This window comes from Oryctolagus cuniculus, chromosome 14 (assembly GCF_051225735.1).
Source record: "Oryctolagus cuniculus isolate XC-2025 breed Fujian yellow rabbit chromosome 14, ASM5122573v1, whole genome shotgun sequence".
Lineage (NCBI taxonomy): Eukaryota > Metazoa > Chordata > Mammalia > Lagomorpha > Leporidae > Oryctolagus > Oryctolagus cuniculus.
In genome coordinates, this window is record NC_142880.1 from 525,021 (window position 1) to 549,270 (window position 24,250).

Genomic DNA, 24,250 nt, shown 5'->3' on the forward strand with positions numbered 1-24,250 from the left:
AATTCCACTAAAAAAGAGAATCCACTTGTACTCTCTTTTTGTCTGTCTACAAATCCAATTACTTAAGGTAGCACTGATGCCTCCTAGGGTGTGTATTAGTCAGGTGCTGAGTCAAGAATTAAACTAGGAAAAAAAATAATCAAACTAAGGTACCCCAATGTGGGACACAGGCATCTTAACCACTAGGCTAAATGCCAGCCTCCTTAGGGCTGCTACCTGTTCTTCTTTTAAGGATTTATTTATTTACGTGAAAGAGTTACACAGAGAGAGGGATGGGAGAAGAGAAGAGAGGTCTAAAACCTGCTGGTTCACTTCCCAAATGGCCACAATAGCCAGGGCCAGGAGCCTCTTCTGGATCTCCCATGTGGGTGCAGGGGCCCAAGGAATTGGGCCATCCTCTGCTGCTTTCCCAGGCACATTGGCAGGGAGCAGAATCAGAAATGGAACAGCCAGGACTCGAACTGGTGCTCATATGGATGCCGGAGTTGCAAGTCGCGGCTTTACCCACTACACCACAGTGCTGGATCCAGGGCTTCTTTATTTCACAGGTTGAGAATCCCTAATCTGAAATGCTCCAAAAACTCTCAAACTTTTTAAAGCATTGACATGACAGGACGAATACAAAATTCTGCATCAGGGGCTGGTGCGGTGGCGCAGTGGGTTAAAGCCACTGCCTGCAGCATTAGCATCCCATATGAGTGCTGGTTCCAGTGCCGGCTGCTCCACTTCCGATCCAGCTCCCTGCTAATGTTCCTGGGAAAGCAGTGGAGGATGGCCCAAGTGCTTGGGCCCCTGCACCCACCTGGGAAATCTGGAAGAAGCTCCTAGCTCCTGGCTTCAGATTGACTTGGCTTTGGCCATTGCAGCCATTTTGGGAGTGAATCAGTGCATGGAAGACCTCTCTCTGTCTCTACCTCTGTCTGTAATTCTTTCAAATAAATAAAATAAATCTTAAAAAAAAATCCAAAGGACTGGCCCTAGGCATAGCGGGTAAAACCACTGCCTGCAGTTCTGGCATCCCATGGGCGCCAGTTCTAGTCCCAGCTGCCCCACTTCCGATCCAGCTCTCTGCTATGGCCTGGGAAAGCAGTAGAAGATGGCCCAAGTTCTTAGGCGCCTGCACCCACACAGGAAGACCCGGATGAAACTCCTGGCTTTGGATCAGCATAGCTCCGGCCATTGCAGCCAATTGGGGAGTGAACCAGCGGATGGAAGACCTCTCTCTGTCTCTGCCTCTCCTTCTCTCTCAGTGTAACTCTGACTTTCAAATAAATGAATCTTATAAAAAAAAAAATCCAAAATTCTACATTTGACTTCATTTGACCTCATATAACAGGATATAGTCAAAACATAAGCACACTAAACATTCTGTACAGAATTACCTTTAGGCTATGCGTACAAGTGTACGAAACACAAATATGTTTCTTGTCTAGACTTGGGTCCTTTCCCTGAGATACCTCCAAGTAAATGCATCTACCCCAAGGAATGAAAAGTAAGTGAAATCTGAGATACTTCCAAGCATTTTGGATCTGGATACTTACCCTGGTTTACTAAGGAGCTCCCCTTCCTACAGAGAAAATATCTCAACTCACGTCTGAGGCCTGCGTCTCTGCCTCAGGACCTCAGCTGCACAAAAAACATCTCTACTTATTTCTGGGGATGTACAATCCAGTTCAACTCCCTGAACCTGCTGTCAACCCTTGTTACAGAGGAGGCAACTGCAGAGACGCCAGGTGGTCCTGCTTCCACAGCTGCTTTAAATACACCCAGTTCTAGCAGTAAACATCGTTCTGGTCAAATTCCATGGCAGACAGGAACCTGGTACTGGTGTAAGAGGTTGTGCAGGCGGTGATGTTGTAGAGAAACAGGGTGCTTGTATCGCAGGCATCCCATGTTAGAGTGCTAGTTTGAGTCCTGCCTGCTCCACTTCCCATTCACCTTCCTGCTAATGTGCTCAGGAGGGAGGGCAGCAGCTTTACCCAGTATGCCACAGCGCTGGCTCCACTGATTCACATTAAAAAGAGGTTTTCAGGGTGCGTTCTAACACAATGACTGATGTCCTCATAAGGGAAATTTGGTCACAGACACAGAAGGATGGTGATACAAAGACACAAACAAAAGACAGCGTTTGGGGCCAGTGCTGTGGCAGAGCGGGATAACGCCCTGGCCTGCAGTGCCGGCATTCTATATGGGTGCCGGTTTGTGTCCTGGCTGTTCCACTTCAGATCCAGCTCCCTGCTAATGGCCTGGAAAAATCAGCAAAAAATGGGCCAATGGCTTGGGTCTTCATATCCATGGGGCAGACCCAGAAGAAGTTCCTGGCTCCTGGCTTGGCCCAGCCCTAGTCCCTGCAGCCATCTGGGGGGTTAACCAGTGGATGGAAGAGCTCTATCTCTGTTTCTCCCTCTAACTCTAACAAATGAATGAATCCTTTAAAAAAAAAAAAAGTATACCGCCTTGCGGCGCCGGCACACCGGGTTCTAGTCCCGGTCGGGGCGCCGGATTCTGTCCCGGTTGCCCCTCTTCCAGGCCAGCCCTCTGCTGTGGCCAGGGAGTGCAGTGGAGGATGGCCCAGGTGCTTGGGCCCTGCACCCCATGGGAGACCAGGAAAAGCACCTGGCTCCTGGCTCCTGCCATCGGATCAGCGCGCTGCGCCGGCCATTGGAGGGTGAACCAACGGCAAAGGAAGACCTTTCTCTCTGTCTCTCTCTCTCACTGTCCACTCTGCCTGTCAAAAAAAAAAAAAAAAAAAAGTATAGTATATTTTAAATAAAGGATGAACAATCAATTGCCCCTATTTGGGGGAAAAAACGTTAAAGAATCAAAAACTTATCAAATACAAAGAAATTTTTTTTTTTGAAAGAGAGGGAGACAGAGAGAGAGAGAGAGAGGGAGAGAGAGCGCGCGAGCACACATGCGATTCCATCTCCTGGTTCACCCCCACAAATGGCCACAAAAATTGGAGCTGGGCCAGGCTGAAGCCAGGAATCAGGAGCTTCATCCAGGTTTCCCACAAGGACTTGCGCCACCCTCCACTGCTTTCCCAGGAGCATCAGCAGGGAGCTGGATCAGAAGTGGAGCTGCTGGGACTCAAACCCGTGTTCATATGGGATGCTGGTGTTGCAGGTCACAGCTTAAACCATTATGCCACCAGCATAATAACAAAATTAACAAAACATTAATTAATCAGCTATTATAATTTAATTCAATTACCACCCTCCATCTTCAAGACTTTGTCATCTTCCTCAGCTGATTAATTTTCAATAATTAATAAAATAACAAAATTATTAATTAATAACAAAATTAAGTTATTTTAAGAGGAATATGGACTTCTGCTTCTAGTCCAGATTAACAGGGACTGAATTTATTCTCTATCATGAAACTCAAAAGCTGGACAAAATTATTAAACACTGGTTTTCCAGACCTTGGATATAAGCCCACAAAGGACAGTGACCTGCATGGCTAGGCAAGAGGCATGAGGCAAAGCTCCAGGACAGTTTCAGCTCAGTGACAGGGGGGTCTCCGGGTCGTGCACTAAAGGAAAACCAGAAGGTGCCCTGCAGACTCCCTCAGACGAGAAGACGGAGTTGGCAGCCCACTGCTCAGGAGAAAGATACACACAGAAGGCTGGAGCCAGCAGCTGTTCCGCTTTGTGTGCCCAGCAAATAGCCCGGACGGCAAGGGACCTACAGAGGCCAGGGAAAGCACCTGTTCTCACAGTGCAGGCGGGGAAACCTCACAAATCATAGCGAACCGGTTGGAAAACTCACAGGAGTCTTGTCTCAGGAGTGGGAGAAATGCAAACACACTGTGGAAAGGCTCTGAAGCTAAGCATCAAGTGCATGACAGTGCTGGGAGGCAGTCTGTGGTAAGCATGCGCACTGTAAGCCATGAACTACCCCTAAAACAACAAGGAATAGCTAAGAAGCCAAAAAAGGAGATAAAATCAAAGTGTTCAAAAAATACTTAATACAGAAGAGGAAGAAGAAGGGAACAGAGAACACAAAAAGAATCTGAACTCAGATCACATATAAAACCATGAAATGTGGCTGGCGCCGCGGCTCACTTGGCTAATCCTCTGCCTAGCGGCGCCGGCACACCAGGTTCTAGTCCCGGTTGGGGCACCAGATTCTGTCCCAGTTGCTCCTCTTCCAGGCCAGCTCTCTGCTGTGGACCAGGAAGGCAGTGGAAGATGGCCCAAGTGCTTGGGCCCTGCACCCGTATGGGAGACCAGGAGAAAGCACCTGGCTCCTGGCTTCAGAGGGGCGCAGGGCACCAGCCTCGGCAGCCATTTGAGAAGTGAACCAACAGAAGACGACCTTTCTCTCTGTCTCTAACTCTGCCTGTCCAAAAACAACAACAACAATCCATGAAATGAAATAATCTCAAGCAACCTAGTTACATTGGGAATCAACAGCCAGTTAGCAATTTTGTCCTCACAGTAAATTAAGAAGGAAAACTGAAGAACAGATGTTGGCAACAGCAGTATCTTCAGCACAAAAGAAAAACTAACTTTCAACCTCACATTAAACATTATTTGAAGTTGGTAGCCACGGTAGTTGTAACACCCGCTGGCACACCCAGATTCCCTATCAGTGCCTGGATTAGGACTCCTGGCTCTACCTCTGATTCCAGATTCTTGCTAACACGTATCCTGAAAGACAGAAGCTGAGGTCTCAAGCACTTGGGTCTCCCGTGTGTGAGACTCGACTTGTGTCCCTGGCTCCTGGTCTGGCCTGGTTCTGGCTGTTGCAGACACAGGGGGAGAGAATCTGCTCAGAAGGGAGCTCTCAGCTCACCTTTCCTCTGCCTTTAAAAAAAAAAAAAAAGTTAATAAAAGATTATATCTAAAGTTTTAAAAAAACTTTAAATAAAAATCATTTTTAAAATATTAATTTATTTATTTGAAAGCTAGAGTTACAGGGTCAGGGGATACGGAGGGAAAGAGATCCTTCATCCACTGCTTCACTCCCCAAATGTATGCAATGACCAGGTTAAAGCCAAGAGCCACGAGCTTCATCCAAGTGTCCTATGTGGGCAGCAGCCAGCCCACTCACTTGGGCCATCCTGGCTGCTGAGGCACATCAGCAGGGAGTTGGATTGGAAGTGGAGGGGCCAGGACATGAACCCACACCCATATGGGATGCCAACACTGGAGTGGCAGCTTAAGATGCTGTGCACAGTGCCAGCCCCTAAATAAAAATTATATTTAAATGTATATGTAGTTTAAATTATTTCTTCCTGAAAAAAAGGCAGAGACTGGGGGAACAGAGAGAGAAAAGGGAGCAGTTACTGAGTGCAGCAGTCAACATGCTGCTGGGAAGTGACTATCCCACATCGCAGGGGCTGGGTTTGATGCCCACCTCCAGCTCTGGATTCCAGCTTCCAGCCAGTAAGTACCCTGGGAAGAAGCAGGTGATGCCTCAAGCAGCTGGTCCCTGCCATTCATGTGCCACCTGGCCTGAGTTCCAGGCTCCTGGCCATTAGTAGCATTTAGGGAGTGAATAATGGATGGGAGCTCTAACTGCTTCTCAAAATTCATACAAAGTGCAAATGCATGAGAGACAAAGAAAGGAGAGTGATGGAAAGAAGAGGAAGAGCGGAGGAGGCAGCAGAAAGAAATAATGATTCCAGCTTTGGAGGATTCAACATATGCTTATCTCTTATGAGACTCATTGCAGGGTACTTTACTAGACAAAATTGGAAGTACTCGCTATTACCAAAATAACAGCATTTTTTAAGTGGAATAATCATTGAAAAGTCTTCAACAGTATCTGATATGGATGACAGAAGTGAATTTCAATGTGTTATTCCACTACCTAAGTTATAAGGACATTGAAATATGTTACAGTGGTGGTATGCAGCAAAAGGTGACTACAATTACCCTCGTCATTTACAGACTTTACATTTAAAATCTACACGCTCTAAGCCCATTCATTCTCCAAGTGAAAGTAGTGGTAACAGCCTAATTAACCTTTATCCCTTTGGAATTCATCTCTGGAGACAGCATCTGCACAGGCATCAAAGTACTTTTGCAGGGTATCAACCTGTCTGCACAGGATGTCTCTGAAGGTTTCCATCTCAGCCAACTTCTCACGTAAACTGTGGCCTTTCTGTGAACAAAAATGGGCAATGTAATTCCAATGAATCCAAACTGGACTATGTTGGGTCCTACGGTATTTCACCACCTTTTAAGGTCTGCAGCTTATCAGACAGAGCTTGGGATAAAGAGAATGTCAAGTTCAGTGTAGTATTCCCAAGAATAGGCTTGAAACTGACTAACCTATTGGCTTTAGAATGACAAACTTGTAGGAAATACGAAAGCAATAATGCCAGGTAATTTGCTAATACAATGCTCACTACTGTTAAATTTGATAATGTGACAAAACACCATGAAAGACTTTGAAATAGGCAAAAACACTGCTGGATCAACTTTCAAAGTCAAGGTTATCATCACTGATGGGACCTTCAGGGAAGGGCTTTCTCTCCTAATTCAAAAGTTTTTGACATTTACCGTATTTGAGCTATTTTATAGCTCTTTTAGTGGACAACTGAGAGCTATAAATGATTTTTGTCCATAAAGACAAAACCTTTGTCTTTGTCTGGTGCAGAGGCACTGATTACTATCCATGGACACATCACTTTTACATTAGCAAATTCATTTCAGTATTATTCAGATTCTCCCTTGAACCAATTTTAACATTTACTCTTGTATGCCATTAATGAATTAACAAAATTGGTGGGTTCGTTTTGGATTTTATCACTTAAAAGTTATTCTCTAACAACTTCAATAAACTGATGTTGTAGGAAAGATCTTTCAAAAACCTATCAAATGAGGTCTGATCACAACAATACTAAATGTTCTTAATTTACATTGCCTTACCCTGAAGCACTCCCAACACAAACCTTGAATGAAGAGGTGGAAGTTGCAGAATAGCCACTAGCTCCAGACACCAATGACACCATTGAGCCATGTCTACGCAAGCTGGATTCAGATCCATATCCAGATTCAGTCTAAATGGAAAGTAAACCATAAAGATCTTATATAAAAACAAAACGTCTCCTGCAAATCAATAAGGTTATTATAGTAATCACTGGCAGTCTGGATTCCGGTAACAAATGTAACTGGGGCCGGTGCTGTGGCTCAGCAGGTTAAAGCCACGGCCTGCAGCACCGGGATGCCGCATGAGCAGTGGCTCGAGTCCTGGCTTCTCCACTTCTGCTTCAGCTCACTGCTAGTGTACCTGGGAAAGCAGCAGGGCTGCCCAAAGTCCTTAGGCCTATGCATCCATGTAGGAGAATTGGAGAATGCTCTTGGCTGGCTTCGTTCTGCCCAGCTCTGGTAGGTGTGGCCAATTTGGGAGTACATTAGCAGATTTAAGATCTCTCTCTATATATATCTCCTTATCACTCTCCCTGTAACTCTGCCACTCAAGTAATAAAAAAAAAAAACTAAATAAAATCCATTAATTGATAAGCAATGCCTTTCAATTTCTATTTGCCATTTAATTTAGAAATTTACTGAACACCCAACCATACGTGGGGCTAGAAGTCTACAACAGTGTTTAAAAACAGGAAAACACCGGCCGGCGCCGCGGCTCACTAGGCTAACCCTCCGCCTAGCGGCGCCGGCACACCAAGTTCTAGTCCCGGTCAGGGCGCCGGATTCTGTCCCGGTTGCCCCTCTTCCAGCCCAGCTCTCTGCTGTGGCCCGGGAGTGCAGTGGAGGATGACCCAAGTGCTTGGGCCCTGCACCCCATGGGAGACCAGGAAAAGCACCTGGATCCTGGCTCCTGCCATCGGATCAGCGCGGTGCGCCGGCCGCAGCGCACCAGCCGCGGCGGCCATTGGAGGGTGAACCAACGGCAAAAGGAAGACCTTTCTCTTTCTCTCTGTCTCTCTCTCTCACTGTCCACTCTGCCGCGGCACCGGCCATATATATCTATTTTTAAAGATTTATTTTATTTATTTGAAAGTCAGTGTTACAGAGAGAGAGAAGAATTAGAGAGAGAGAGAGACGTGTCTTCCATCTGCTGGTTCATTCCCCAGTTGGCCGCATCAGCCCCTAAAGAGTATATTTTCAAATCCTTGTCATTACTGCACTGTAACTTAAAAACCAATACCAAGGCCGGCGCCGCAGCTCACTAGGCTAATCCTCCGCCTGTGGCGACAGCACACCGGGTTCTAGTCCCAGTCGTGGCGCCAGATTCTGTCCCGGTTGCTCCTCTTCCAGTCCAGCTCTCTGCTGTGGCCCGGGAGGGCAGTGGAGGATGGCCCAAGTGCTTGGGCCCTGCACCTGCACGGGACACCAGAAGAAGCACCTGGCTCCTGGCTTTGGATCAGCACGGTGCACCAGCCACAGCGCGCTGGCCACAGCAGCCATTGGAGGGTGAACCAACGGCAAAGGAAGACAGCTTTCTCTCTGTCTCTCTCTCTCACTGTCCACTCTGCCTGTCAAAAAAAAAAAAAAAAAGTAATATCTCATATGAAAGCCATTTATGGAGGCCGCCATCTGCAGTGCCAGCATCCCATATGGGCACCGGTTCAAGTTCCGGCTGCTCCTCTTCTGATCCAGCTCTCTGCTATGGCCTGGGAAAGCAGTGGAAGATGGCCCAAGTTCTTGGGCCCCTGGACGTGCATGGGAGACCAGGAAGAAGCTCCTGGCTCCTGGTTTCTGATTGGCACAACTCCGGCCGTTGTGGCCAACTGGGGAGTGAACCAGCGGATGGAAGCACTTTCTTTCTCTCTCTCTGTGCCTCTCCTCCTCTGGGTAACTCTTTCAAATAAATAAATAAATCTTAAAAAAAAAAAAAATGAGTTCTACTGCGATGAGGCTGGAAGGGTTAAACCAAGGCCTTATCGAACACCCCAGTTCTAGTCTTAAGGAAAGGCCCATCTAAGTGTGGGCTAGAAAGACAAATGTTAAAAGGAAAAAAAAAAAGTATAAGGGCAGAAGAAAATAAAGACACTGGACATCACCACCCAAATGCAAAATGGAACTATGGAAGTGGAGGGCTCTGATACTTGCTCCCAAATTATCTGGAATTTCAGATCTTCCTTTTTGCATGTTGTAAGTCATTCTTTTGGGTGTAAGTTTTTTTTTTTTTTCCTTCTAAAGATTTATTTATTTATTTGAAAGGCAGAGTTAGAGAAAAAAGAGAAAGACAAAGACTTTCCAACTTCTGGTTCAATTCTCAAAAGGCCACCATGTTCATTGGGTGATCAGAGGCAGAGAGAGAGAGAGAGAGAGAGAGAGAGAGAGAGGGAGCAAGCGAGCAAGCGAGCTCTAATGGCTAGAGCTGGGCTGATCCAAAGCCTGGAGCCAGGAGCTTCCTCTAGGTCCCCAACATGGGTGTAGGAACCCAAGGACTTAGGCCATTCTCTACTGCTTTCCCAGACCATAGCAGAGAGCTGGATCAGCACCCACATGCGATGCCGGCAATGCAGGTGGTCGCTTTACCCACCACGCCATGGTGCCAGCCCCCAAAATTAAAGTTTTCATGTGGTCTGACTTGTCTATGTTTTTCTCTAGTTGCCTGAAACTTTGGTATCAAATTCAAGAAATCACTGCCAAATCTTTTTTTTTTTTGACAGGCAGAGTTAGACAGAGACAGAGAGAAAGGTCTTCCTTCCGTTGGTTCACCACCCTAAATGGCCACTACAGCCGGCGCGTTGTGCCGATCCAAAGCCAGGAGCCAGGTGCTTCCTCCTGATTTCCCATGCAGGTGCAGGGCCCAAGGACCTGGGCCATGCTCCACTGCCCTCCCGGGCCACAGCAGAGAGCTGGACTGGAAGAGGAGTAACCGGGACATAATCTAGTGCCCCAACCAGGACTAGTAACCGGGGTGCCGGTGCCGCAGGAGGAGGATTAGCCAAGTGAGCCGCAGCACCAGTCATTGCCAAATCTTGTATTTAGAAGCTTTTGCCTTATGTTTTCTTCTAAGAGTTGTCATCATTTTAGGTCTTACATTTACATCTTTAAATCATTTTTTATTCTGTATATGGTGTGAGGTGGACATCCACTACAAGTGAATAATTTCCCAGTAACATTTGTTGAAAAGACTCTTTTCCCCCATTAAGTGGCCTGACATACTCACACCAAAACAATCTCACCATGTATATGAGGGCTGACTTCAAGACTGTTTTATTCAACTTATCTATATATCTACTATTGTAAGATTATCACACTGATTTGATTACTGAGCTTTGTTCTTTTTCTGTACTGTTTTGGTATTTAGGATTCCCTGACATTCCTTATTGATTTTAGGAGGGGGTTTTCTATTTCTGTAAAGAAAAAAAAGTCACTGGAAACTTGGTAGGGATTGCATGGAACATACAGATAACTTGGAGTGAAAGGGATGTTTCAATAACATTAAGACTTCCAAACATGGAGCGTGCCTCCTTGTATTTACATTTTCTACCATTTCTCACAGCAGTGCTGTGTGCTTTTCATTGTGTAAGAGTTTTTGTTTCTTTGGCTAATTCTTAAGTATTTTACTATTTTTAACAATACAAATGCAGGTGTTTTCCTGATTGATTTTTAGGTTGCTTACTGGTAATGTATAGAAATTCAGCTGATTTTTTTGTGTGCTTTGTATCTTGACACTTTGCTGAATTATTAACTCTAACAGTTTTTCTCTATGTTACCTCTGGCACTGACTATTAAATATCTGTGAACAGAGAGCATTTTACCTCTTTACTTCCAATTTGACTGCCCTGTATTTCTTTCCTTGCCTTATTGTTCAGGGCAGAACTTTTAGTACTGTGTTGAATAGAAGTGGCAACAGCTGTTATCCTTGCCATGTTCCTGATTTTGGAGGAAAAGCTTTCTGCTTTTCACCAGAGTACACTGTTTAAGTTTTTCATATAAGATTATGGCTTTTATTATGTCCAGGTGGTTTTCTTTCATTCCTACTCTGTTAATTGTTTTCATTTTTGTGCTAACTTCGGTCAAAAAAAATTTTTTCGTATCATTTGAGAAGATCATCCATTTCGTTCATGCTATTCCTGAGTATGACACTGATTTTCTTATTTTGAACCATCATCACATTACAGAGCTAAATCTCATTTCCTCATATGCTGTTGTATGTGGTTTGCTAATGTTCTATGGAGGATGTCTGCATTCATTTTATTTTTTACTTTTTATTTATTTATTTGCGACTTAGAGTTACACACAGTGAAAGGGAGAGACAGAGAGAAAGGTCTTCCATCCGCTGGTTTACTCCCAAAATGGCTGCAACGGCCCGAGCTATGCTGATTCAAAGCCAGGAGCCAGGAGCTTCCTCTGGTCTCCCAAGCAGGTGCAGGGGCCCAAGGATCTGAGCCATCCTCCACTGCTTTCCCAGGCCACAGCAGAGAGCTGGATTAGAAGAGGAGCAGCTGGGACTCAAACTGGCGCCCATATGGGATGCCAGTGCCGCAGACAGAGGGTTAGCCTAATGTGCCACAGTGCGAGCCCCTGCATTCACTTTCATAAGAGACATTGGTCTATAGTTTTCCTGCAGCGTCTTTGTCTGGCTTTGGTAAAACTGGTTTCAAGGAGATATGAATGTTCCATCTGTTCAATAACATGAAAATGTCTGGGACAGACTAGTATTAGTACTTGTTTAAATATTTGGTAGAACTTCTACAAGTTAACAGCAACACAAAAACACAGTTGAGGAACGGGCAGACACTGTGATGTAGTGGGTTCGGCAGTTGCTTGGGACACCTGCATCCCATACTGCAGTGTCCGTTCCTGTCTTGGCTCTTCTGCTTCCATCCAGCTTCCTGCTGATGCATCCTGGGAGGAATAAGATGATGGTTCATGGCTGGCGCCGCGGCTCAATAGGCTAATCCTCTGCCTTGTGGAACCGGCTCCCCGGGTTCTAGTCCCGGGCACCCCTCTTCCAGTCCAGCTCTCTGCTGTGGCCCGGGAGTGCAGTGTAGGATGGCCCAGGTGCTTGGGCCCTGCACCCGCATGGGAGACCAGGAGAAGCACCTGGCTCCTGGCTTCGGATCAGCATGGTATGCCGGCCGCAGCAGCTATTGGAGGGTGAACCAACGGTAAAGGAAGACCTTTCTCTCTGTCTCTCTCTCACTGTCTACTCTGCCTGTCAAAAATAAAAAAAGAGATGATGGTTCATGTGCTTGGGCCCAGGTACGCACATGGGAGGCTCAGGTGCAATTCTGGGCTCCTGGTTTCAGTGGAGCCTCATGCTGGCTGTTTTGCACATTTGAGGAATGAGCCAGCAAACGGAGGAGAGCAATGTCTTGCACATATGGGAGCGCACTCTCTCTCTCCCCTCTCCTTCAAGTAGATGAAAATTACACTTCTTTATAATGGGCAGACTTGACACTTCTTCAAAGAAGATACAGAAATGGCTAGTAAGCACCTGAAAACATGTTCGACATTAACAATCATTAAAAAATTGCAGATTAATATTCTAATGAGATACTATCTATACCAGTAAAAGGGTTAATATGAAACAAAACAAGTGTGGGAAGGATAACAAGAAACTGGAACCTCTGTTCACTGTTGGTGCAATGTACAGCTACTATGGAAAACAGATGGTGGCGCCTCAAACAATTAAAAATGTAATTCTGCTACTGGGTGTAAACCAAAAAGAGTCGAAAGAAAAGTCTCAAAGAGAAATTTGTGTGTTCACAGCAGCATTAGTCACTATAGCTAAAATGTGGAAGCAACCCAAGTGTCCACAGATAAATGAATAAGTAAAATGCAATGTATCCAAATAACGGAGTATTTCTCAGCATTAAAAAGGAAAAAAATTCTGCCATATGTTGTAGCATGGATGTGCCTTGAAGACATGTGACAACGTCTTTAAATCTATGTAAATCTATAAATCTACTGATATTTATGTGCATCTTAAATGTCCCTGGTACACTTGAGAAGAATGCTTATACCACTGTTGGGTATTATTAGGTATATGTGTGCCAGTTTTAAGGGATTAACTGTGTTAAATCCCGTTTTTTAGCATAATTCTATGTGGCTTTTCTACCCAATATTAAAAGGATACTAAAGTCTCCAATTATTATTTCTTACTTCAATTCTAAGCTTTTGTTTCTCATTTCTGATGTTGTCACAAGGTCTGTAAATGTTTTAACTGCTAATTGTTCTTGTAGTAAATATTTTCTTGCAAAGTCCTTCTTTTCTTCTTTTTGAACCTCTTCTGATTTCAAGTCTATTCTGTCTGAGATTTTATGGCCAACTCTCTTCTGGTTTATTTACATGGATTTTCAATCCCCTCCTCCCAAGTCTTCCACCTTCCATCTACTTATAATTCTGAATCTAGATGGAATATCCTGTAGATAATACAGAGCTGAATTGTGTGTTCTTATCCATCCTGCCAAACTCGGTCTTTCAACTGTGGAACTTGACTTATTTAAAGAAATTAGTAAAAAGGAGAGAATTATTTCTGTCATTTTGTTATTTGTTTTCTTTTTTTAATATATACATATCTTTTTATTTGACAGGTAGAGCTATAGACAGTGAGAGAGAAAGAGAGAGAGAGAGAGAGAGAGAGAATAAGGTCTTCCTTCCAGTGGTTCACTCCCCAAATGGCCACTACAGCTGGTGCTGCGACAATCCAAAGCCAGGAACCAGGTGCTTCTTCCTGGTCTCCCATGCAAGTGCAGGGGCCCAAGCACTTGGGCCATCCTCTACTGCCTTCCCGGGCCATAGCAGAGAGCTGGACTGGAAGAGGAGCAACTAGGACTAGAATAGGCACCCATATGGGATGCTGGCACCCATATGAACCAAGTGAGCCACAGCCCCATTGTTATTTGTTTTCAATACATCTTATAGCATTATTCCCTGCATTTCTGATGTTACTGTTACCTTTTATACTGAGCTGAATTTTTGTGCAGTGTAGTGTTTTAATTTCCCTTTCTGAGTATTTCCTATAGTTACTTTCTTTTTGGTTACCAAGTAGGATTACAATTTACTTCCTAAAGTTACAATACTCTAAGTAGAATTTATACCAGGCTAACCAAATGACCTACAAAAATTCTGCTCCTTTATAGATAGCTGTCTCTAATTCTTTCAAATGCTAATATTTCAAAATTACATCTTTTTCATTGTGCCCCGAAACACTAGCTTGTTTTGATATATCTGTTTTGTTCACATATCGTTTTCTTGTCTTTATCTACTCCCCGTTGTTGGCTCCCTGAGCACACTGAGAGAGGTGATTTAATGTCTGCCTAGTATGCCCACCATCAGATTTTTCCCAGGGTCAGTGTCTACTAAAGCATTTTTTTTCTTTTGAAAGGGCCTTACTTTTCTGCTTACTTATATATCTTGTATTTTCTTTCTAAAAATTAGATATTTGATCACAATAATTGGTAACTCTGGAAATCACTCTTCTGTTACCACGATTTGATCATTGCAGGAACTCTGCATGCCAAGAATCAGTATGAGGTACAAAAGCCAAGTCTTAGGTCTTTCCTGTGCCTTTCCCTGCGCAGACATGGTCATTTTAATTTTCTCACATATGCAGTGCTTTTTGTATGTCTTAGTCTTTGATATTTGGCTTGTAAAAGGGAAAGCAAGAAAAAATGAAAGGGACAGAGAAAGGCACACAGGATACTACTTCAGGTGGAAACAGAGGAGTCTGCAGATCAGTAACAAGCAGAGATAAGAGCAAAGATCTCTGACATTTGAAGGAAAGGGTCCTTTGGGCTCACGCTGGCTACCCAACTGCGTGCAGTCAGCTCCAGAAACACATGCAATGCTGCATGTCAAGGACTGGGGCTGCAGGACTGGTAGCTGCCACTGACTCGTCTGTGAAGTATGTGACCTTCTATGTGACTGGCAAATGACAGATTTGTGTTCAGGCAGGTTGATTCTTTTTCTTTTTTTTTTTTTTTTTGACAGGCAGAGAGAAAGAGAAAGAGAGAAAGAGAGAGAGAGAGAGAGAGAGAGAGAGAGAGGTCTTTCTTTTTCCATTGGTTCACCCCCCCAAGTAGCCGCTACAGCCAGCACGCTGCAGCCAGCGCTCTGCGCTGATCCGATCCCAGGAGCCAGGTGCTTCCTCCCAGTCTCCCATGCGGGTGCAGGGCCCAAGGACCTGGGCCATCTTCCACTGCCCTCCCGGGCCACAGCAGAGAGCTGGACTGGAAGAGGAGCAACCGGGACAGAATCCGGTGCCCCAACCTGTACTAGAACCCGGGGTGCCAGCGCCGCAGGCGGATTAGCTTAGCAAGCCACGGCGCTGGCCAGGCAGGCTGATCTTTTAAGCTGTATGACATTCACTTACTTTGTCACCTATTTTTTTTTTATTACTCCTACCTCACTGCAATGCTTCATCGCTCAACATCACACAAGCAAAGGATCCTCACCAAACATAAGATAAAATATTTTTAGTTATTAGCTAAACAGATTTGGTAGATGGGGCCAGTGCTGGGGTGCAGCAGGCTGAAGTCCTGGCTTGCATGAGCCAGTGTGCTATATGGGCACCTGTTCCAGTCCCAGCTGCTCCACTTCCGATCCAGCTCCCTGCTAATGTGCCTGGGAAAGCAGTGGAGGATGGCCCAAGTCCTTTGGCCCCTGCACCCACATGGGAGACCCAGAAGAAGCTCCTGGCTCCTGGCTCCATATCAGCTTAGCTCCGGCCATTGTGGCCATTTGGAGAATGAACCAGCAGATGGAAGACCTTTCTCTCTCTGTCTCTACCTCTGAGTAGAGAGGTATACCTTTAAGTATAAAGGTATCTCTGTAACTCTTTCAAATATATAAAATAAATCTCTAAAAAATAGAAGATTGTTGATGAAAAATATGTTGTGTTCCTTGTACTTATTGAAAATCAGAATTATATAGAGAGGAGAAGAGAGAGAGTGAGACAGGCAGACGGACAGACATATCTTCTACCTGCTGGTTCATGCCCAAATGGCCACAATAACCAAGGCTGGGCCAGGATGGAAACCAGGAGTCAGGAGCTTCTCCTAGGTCTTCCACATGGTTGCAGGGGCCCACGAACTTGGGCCATCTTTTATTGCTTTACCAGACACATAAGCAGGGAGCTGGATCAGAGGTGGAACAGCTGGGATTTAAACTGGTACCCAAATGGGAATGCTAGCCTCTCAGATGGCAGCATTACTGGACATGTCACAATGTCAGCCCCTTTTTGAGTTTTCAGTCAACATTCTAAGATAATGCCCAATATACTCAGCAGCTAAAATCTGAAAAGCCTGTACTATTGTCAACATGTGAAAGCCATGCCATATACAAATACTTTCACAAACACAGAAAAAAGCAGAATCCCATTTGTCCTAGTGACTGTCAGATATTTTCCCTCTTAATAAAATTTCAATACAGTATCAAGAAATAGCATGAAACTTCATTTTCTTTAATATCTTCTACCAACAATATGGAACAGTTATTCAACTCTAGATTAACTGGGATATTTTTTCCCTTTCATTTTTATCTAAAGAAACATTTATAAGCAACTTACAGACCAATAAAGAATACAGGAAGAAACTGAAAATCTAGTTAACAGTCACCTAAATTTTTAGTGTCACATATGTGGTAAATATTAAAAAAAGGACTTCCAAATCTGGTAAACCACAAAATACATTTGAGGATACTATAAATATCAATCGCACCCATTTCTTTTTTTAAAGGCAATCCAATGTATTCTTTTGTTGTACTCTGGAAAATGTCAAGAGATTAGCACAGTTAGCAAGAGTTCAAGCTGAAAAGAAAGCAGGAAAAAAAAGGTCATGATAAACAAGGAAACAGAATGAACAGGATGGGAGAACAAAAGTCATGAACAAACAGGAAGCAGGAAAGGGAGAGAGGACCTCCAGGAAGAAATCAACCAACACTAACTGTAGCTGGGGAGAGCAAAGGAGTTTTGTTAGCAACTCATTTAATAGCACTCAAGAGTTAAGTATATAATTCCACTTTCTCTCCAAGCAGACCATTCTAACTTTCCATTTCTCAAGAGAACATAGGTTAGCCTCTATTCCCTGTAACTTCAAAGAGTTTAAGTGCAATGAATGAATCTGTGATGCTAATACTTTTGAAATATTAATTGGAGAAAACATCTATGATCAACGTTAATAATACTGCAACACTTATTTCCAGAAGTGTGCACAAGTTACACCTCCCAACAGCAGAGCATAAGTGTACTTCAAAAAGTTTGTAGAAAAACATAATGAAAGGTTTATTTTGGGGCTAGCAATGTGGCATAGCAGGTAAAGACGCCGCCTGCAGTGCTGCATCACATATGGGCACTGGTTCAAGTCCCGGTTGCCCCACTTCCGATCCAACTCTCTGCTATGGCCTGGGAAAGCAGTGGAAGATGGCCCAATACTTGGGCTCCCGCACACATGTGGGAGACCCAGAAGAGGCTCTTGGCTTTGGATCAGCACAGCTCCAGCCATTGCAGCCATCTGGGGAGTGAATCAGCGGATGGAAGACCTCTCTCTCTGCCTCTGCCTCTCTTGTAACTCTGCCTTACAAAAAAAAAATAAATAAATCTTTAAAACAGTTATTTTGTGCAAAACACCCTGAAATCCACACATGCAAGGAACCTTCAAAAACTTCATGGTAAACCTGCATTATGAAATAACAATGTATGGCTTTCAAAGGTTTTTTTCACACCAAAATAAATTTATCTTTTAAATTCTAGTTTTCCACAAACTTTTTGACTAACCCTGGTATGAGATTACCTGTTGCTCCACATTCACAGCAACATTTGGTACTCAGTTGTTTTTTTGTTGTTGTTGGTTTTTTTTTTTTTTTTTTGACAGGCAGAATGGACAGTGAGAGAGATAGAGAAAGGTCTTCCTTCCATTGGTTCACCCCCCAAATGGCCGCTACAGCTGGCGCACTGCAAAGATCCGAAGCCAGGAGCCAGGTGCTTCCTCCTGGTCTCCCATGCGGGTGCAGGGCCCAAGCACTTGGGCCATCCTCCACTGCCCTCCTGGGCCACAACAGAGAGCTGGACTGGAAGAGGAGCAACCGGGACAGAATTTGGTGCCCCGACCGGGACTAGAACCCAGTGTGCTGGCGCCGCAGGCGAAGGATTAGCCCAGTGAGCCGCAGCGCCGGCCCTCCTAATTCTCTTTTGCCAACTTGATAATTCCCAGAGAGCAATCTAGCTTAAAAACTATAAATTATGGGCCCTTTCCCCTCTATCCAAGAATATTTACTATATTAAGTATTTAGGTAATAGACAAAAGTCTACACGTACATGTCATCTCAGGTAAATACAGTTTTCAAAAACTGGAGGTAGCAAAAACTAACAAATATAAAGCTACTTTAGAAGCCTGTGACAGTTGAGTGCTAAAACAACTGAAGAGAAGTGTGGATGTTAGCACAGTGACTGAGACACTGCCTGGCACACTCACATCCCACACTGCAATGCCCGTGTTTGAGTCCTGCTTCCACTTTCAGCTTCCTGCTAATCCACACCCTGGGAGGCAGCAGGTGTTGGACCAAGTGTATGGGGCCCTACCAGCTATGACAAAGACCCAGACTGAGTTCCAGGCTCCTAGCTTTGACCTGGCCCAGCCCTCACCGTTGTGGGCATTAGGGCAGTGTATGGATGCAAGTGGATGGGAGATTTCTGTATGTCTCTTTGCCCTTCAAATAAAAATAATAGTTAAAAAGTTACATTTGCATTTTTAGTCCTTGGCCAGCTAAATTAGACTTAAATGCTAAGCTTAGTTTATGAGGTGATCATTTGTAAAGTAAACAAGTATAGAAAGGGCTTCCAGTACTGGTTAAGATAGTTCTCTAGTATTCCAGTTTACTAGGAGCAGGTGTTTGGCCTAGCAGTGAAGGTACACAAATCACATATCAGAGCATGTGGATTCAGTACCAGTGTCAGCTCCTGACTCCAGCTTCCTGATAATGTAGACCATGGGAGGCACCAGTGATGGCTGCGGATTTAGTTCCTGCCACCTTCTTGGGAGACCTGGATTGGGTTCCTGGATCCTGGCTTCAGCCCTGTGTCATCTCTGGTTGTTGCAGGCATTTGCAGAGTGGACCAGTGGATGCCAACGTTTTCCTTCTCTATTTCCCCCTACTCCTCAAATTAAAAACATTTTCAATTAAAAAAAAAAAAAAAAGAATGGCACATATAGATAATTAATGACTTCACATGGCCTTGATATTTAGAAACTGTCATGAGGTAACTGGTAAGTGCTGCCATCTATATATATTTAAATAGTTGTCTACGTATTTATTAAATTTAATACAGAAGAGAAGATGTCAAATAAGCAAAAATTGCTCTTAAATTAGAAAAAAGGCAGCAAAATCAAACAGATCAGATACCAGGGTTGGTGAGGGAGGGGGCTCACTATGACAATCAGAAACACGACCTTAAAAGGATCTCAAGAGTGATCAAGAGTTATTTACATGTTGCTTTGGTAATAACATTTTCATACACTAGTTCACTTTGAGGAAAATGATTAAGTTCCTTTCAAAGATTTTTTTTTTACACATAATCTCCTCAGACACCAATCTCTAAACCTTGCAGGTTGAAAATGAACCCTTCTTTTCAAAGTATTAGATGGTACTTTACAGATGAATTAGACCTTCACAAAGGGATAAAAATAAATTAAAAATAAGTTCTATAGATTCCCATTACAGAAAACCAACATCTGTAAAAACTACCATTTGGATTTTTCCTAATTATTTTTCTATGACTTCTCATGTCCTGGATAATTTCCGCAATGTTAGGAAAGTTTGTGTGGTCGATGACCACCAAAATTTCAGGATCTGCTAAGGTTGCTCCCTTATGGAGATAAAGAAATAACCAGTTTCTATGAGAGCCAGGACACTTTTTTTTCAAGATGATTTTTAAATCGACAAATGCCAGTAAAGACCCTGAGGAGCTGGGAGGTCAGGTGGGAATGTATTTCTTTCAGAGTGAGCAGAAATGATGTTTAGTTAAACCACATGCATTTCAACTAAAGAAGATTCTAGGAATAACCTTTTACTATATTTTTTTTTTTTTTGAAAGGCAGAGTTAGAGAGAGACAGAGACAGAGACAGAGAGAAAGGCCTTCCTTCCATTGGTTCACTCCCCAAATGGATGCTACGGCCGGTGCGTTGCGCTGATCCGAAGCCAGGAGCCAGGTGCTTCTCCTGGTCTAACATGCGGGTGCAGGGCCCAAGCACTTGGGCCATCCTCCACTGCCTTCCCGGGCCACAGCAGAGAGCTGGACTGAAGAGGAGCAACCGGGACAGAATCCGGCACCGCAACTGGGACTAGAACCTGGGATACCGGCGCTGCAGGAAGAGGATTAGCCTAGTGAGCCATGTTGCCGGCCCACATTTTACTTTTATACATGAAATAATTATTAACAATAATTAACAACAATTTCTCTTTCTTTGTCTATAAACAAACTATCCTTAAAAACTGGGGAAGGAAGTTTCTATAATGTATTTGAAACCTGCAGCTGAATTTTTCCATAAGTAAAATCATCACATTTCTGTAATCTAAGCTTAAGTTCCACTACTCTGAGAGTCTATCTTGCTCTCAGAGGTAAAGAAACCAACAATATGGAAGACAGCCATGCTTCACTTACGTCCACTCAAAAAGAACCTTGTAAAGCAGCAGTGGGGAGCCTTGTCTCTACTAAGGGCCATCTAGATATTTATAATGTCACTTGCAGGCTGTACAAAATTATCAACAAAAATTAGCCTGCTACAGATTTAGCGAATTTCAAGTCCTGATCTAAGGTTGTCTTGGCAAGGCCAGATCAAATGATTCCGTGAGCCTAATAGGGTCCATGGTCCAGACATTCCCTACCCCTGTTATAAAAGAACTGCAGTTGGACTTTACTGAAAAAAGTAAGCAAAAAATAATAAAATATGCCGCCGGCGCCGTGGCTCAATAGGCTAATCCTCCACCTTGCGGCGCCGGCACACCGGGTTCTATTCCCGGTTGGGGCGCCGGATTCTGTCCCGGTTGCCCCTCTTCCAGGCCAGCTCTCTGCTATGGCCAGGGAGTGCAGTGGAGGATGGCCCAGGTGCTTGGGCCCTGCACCCCATGGGAGACCAGGAAAAGCACCTGGATCCTGGCTCCTGCCATCGGATCAGCGCGGTGCGCCGGCTGCAGCGGCGGCCATTGGAGGGTGAACCAACGGCAAAGGAAGACCTTTCTCTCTCTGTCTCTCTCTCACTGTCCACTCTGCCTGTCAAAAATAAAAAAAAAAAATAAATAAATAAAATAAAATAAAATATGCTTAATTCAAAAAGAAAAAAAACAGCTCTGTAATCTAAAATTTACTGATTGAGCCTCAAGGTCATTTCAATTAAAAAAACAATCAGTTCTACTTAATAACGTCTTTAATCACTAGCAGGAGGGCTGGCCCTGATTAAATAAATGAATGGGTCATTCTCATATGCACAAGTGGCTAGTCTCACTGAAAACAGAATTCTTCATCCCAAACTGACATATTCTAATTCACTGTGTTCATTTTTGACTCCAAAGTCTTTCCTTCCCTCTCTACACCATAACCGGGGGAATAGATCTGTCAGCCTGACGTAATTCAACATGCGTTATCTTATTCATTAATGCAACGTTGACAGGCACCACCACTGCACAGGGACACACTGGCTGTGCTGTCTGGACCAGGTTGGCCTCCAAAGCACTGATACTCTGGAGTACTAGTTCAACTCTCAAATAACAGAAAAATATTCCTCAATTTTCCATGTTGAGACTCTTTTCTGAAGTAGTAATAGCAAGAAAAGATTAAGAAAATGTTTAAAGCATTATGGTAGTAAATCTGAAACACGGACAGCAAGAGAATACACCACAGCCACTTTTCTGTAGTCAGGAAAGAAAAGCTAACACATGATCCACACTGAAAAGCATATGCACATAGCATGCCAGGCCAGAATGATTTTGTGTGTGTACATGTTGCATGTGTTGTGCCTGTTAAAAAGAAGCAAAACAGTTGTTTCAACTATAACTCTAAGTAACTCAAAAGAACAAGTATGCTTATAAGCACAAAGTTCTCTGAAGTCACACTCAAGAATGGCCTGGTAAATTTAGAACTTTCCTTGTTTTTCCATTTTATCCTGGTATCACTAATGAGCTAATAATGCTGATTAATTACTTAATTACTTAATTATTTTTTGACAGGCAGAGTTAGAGACAGAGAAAAAGGTCTTCCTTCCGTTGGTTCACCCCCCAAATGGCTGCTATGGCGGGTGCGCTGTGCTGATCCGAAGCCAGGAGCCAGGTGCTTCCTCCTGGTCTCCCATGTGGGTGCAGGGCCCAAGCACTTGGGCCATCCTCCACTGCCCTCCCGGGCCACAGCAGAGAGCTGGACTGGAAGAGGAGCAACCAGGACAGAACTGGCACCCAACCGGAACTAGAATCCGGGGTGCCCATGTCGCAGGCGGAGGATTAGCCTAATGAGCCGCAGCACCAGCCAATGCTGATTTATTAATATCATATATTTATTTCTTTCATGTACTGATCACATACTAACAGCAGAAGTTAAAAGGCTAGTTTTAAGTTATAAGCATGTGGCTATACATTTATATTAAAAAGACATTCTGGGGACTGGCGCTGTGGCGTAGCAGGTAAAGCCACCGCCTGCAGTGCCGGCATCCCATATGGGTGCTTGTTCACATCCCAGCTGCTCCACTTCTGATCCAGCTATCTGCTATGGCCTGGGAAGGCAGTGGAGGATGGCCCAGGTCCTTAGGCCCCTGCACCCGCAAGGAAGACCTGGAAGAAGGTCCTGGCTGCTGGCTTCAGATTGGCGCAGCTCTGGACATTGCAGTCAACTGGGGAGTGAAACCAGCAGATGGAAGACCTCTCCATCTCTCCACCTCTTCTCTCTCTGTGTAACTCTGACTTTCAAATAAATAAATAAATCCAATAAAAAAAAAAGACAGTCTGGGGCTGGGGCTGGGGCTGGGGGCACCTGCAACCCATATGCATGCCAGTTTGAGTTCTGGCTGCTCTACTTTCAATCCAGCTAATGCCTGGGAGGGAAGTAAAGATGGCCCAAGTGCTTGGGCCCCTTCACCCAACTGGGAGATCCAGAGGAAGCTCTTGGTTCCTGGCTTGGATCAGCCCATCTTCAGCCAGTGCAGCCATTTGGGGAGTAGACCTGAAGATGGAAGACCTCTCTTTCTCTCTTTGTGGCTCTGCCTCTCAAATAAATAATTTTTTTTTAAAAAAGGGATGTTCTGTTTATCATTAGATATCTTAACATTTCAAATGGTTTTCAAATATTTGCACTAAGTATTTACCCAAACGATTATAGATGACTAGAAAAATTACATTGAAGCTCTTACACAGGATTTTATAATCCATGTTTATTTCAGAATTTTTACCTAAAATATTTTAAAGTATTTTTAAGTAAATCAAAAAAATAAAAATCAAGATGTTTTATAAAAGGAATATTTTTGTCTTAACAATGAAAGATAGTTAATAGAGCAAATTTACCATTAGTGCAATTCAAGTTGCATTCATTAAATTAAAAAAAAAAAGAAATAAAGTTTAAAAATCTGCATTTGTATTGTTTTAATCATTACCACCCAAATAACATTCAGTTTTTCACTAATATATGTTACATGTCAAGACCTGGTTTAAGGCAGTCACTAGCAGCCTCTTACCACATCTGCCCTGAACAGGTGAGCATCAGAGATTTAGATTTTACCTTGTGCTGCTCAATGGCATCTATCCACTGCTGTCGGTGATCGGGGTCCTGCGCACGGAGATACCAAACACTGTCATTTACACTTATATCAAAACGACACTCATCAAACTCATGAGGCTGTGGAAAAAACAGAAAACGAAAAGCAAAGCTAATTATATCCTTAGAAGTGTTATATCCTATATAAACCATTCTGTGCTAGAAGACTCATTAATTTTTCTACTCAAAAAACTTGGCTGAAGATGTCTCAGATGAGCAAGCACAAGGTCACAGTTAAAAGAAACCAAGTATCATTCACCATTACAAATGATAATCAAAAACATCTATTTCAAAACACAAAGCTAGCATTTTTATCAAATGCTCTGAGTTGGCTTAACTAGTAAAAATACCACCTAAAGCACATTTTTTAAAACAGTGAAAGTTTTAAGAAAGACATTCACTGCTTTTCCCTTACACCGTTATTCAAAAAGTTCCCAGTATGAACAGCTTAATTTCATTAAATGTGCTAAAAAAGGTATTCTGATTCACAGTTATTTCATGATATACAATTTTCATGAACTTTCTGAAGACACTTCACATGCAAGAATTTCAAGATTTTGTACACCAAAATAAACATCTT

The 24,250-nt window shown here is 43.7% G+C and overlaps 1 protein-coding gene across 3 annotated transcripts in view; it reads right to left on the bottom strand.

The window, feature by feature from the left end:
- The window catches only part of CERT1 (ceramide transporter 1), a 122,264-nt gene that overhangs the window by 57,935 nt on the left and 40,079 nt on the right, over positions 1–24,250 (bottom strand). For all 3 annotated transcript variants that reach the window (XR_001792585.4, XM_017339031.4, XM_008251138.5), the window contains exons 3-5: positions 23,635–23,751; positions 6,907–7,014; positions 5,975–6,113 (exon numbers count right to left, since the gene is read on the bottom strand). Coding sequence is in view for 2 of the 3 variants with exons in the window: in XM_017339031.4 (XP_017194520.1) it covers positions 5,975–6,113; positions 6,907–7,014; positions 23,635–23,751 (364 nt within the window). In the remaining variant the exon portion in view is untranslated. The remainder of the gene's footprint in view (positions 1–5,974; positions 6,114–6,906; positions 7,015–23,634; positions 23,752–24,250) is intronic.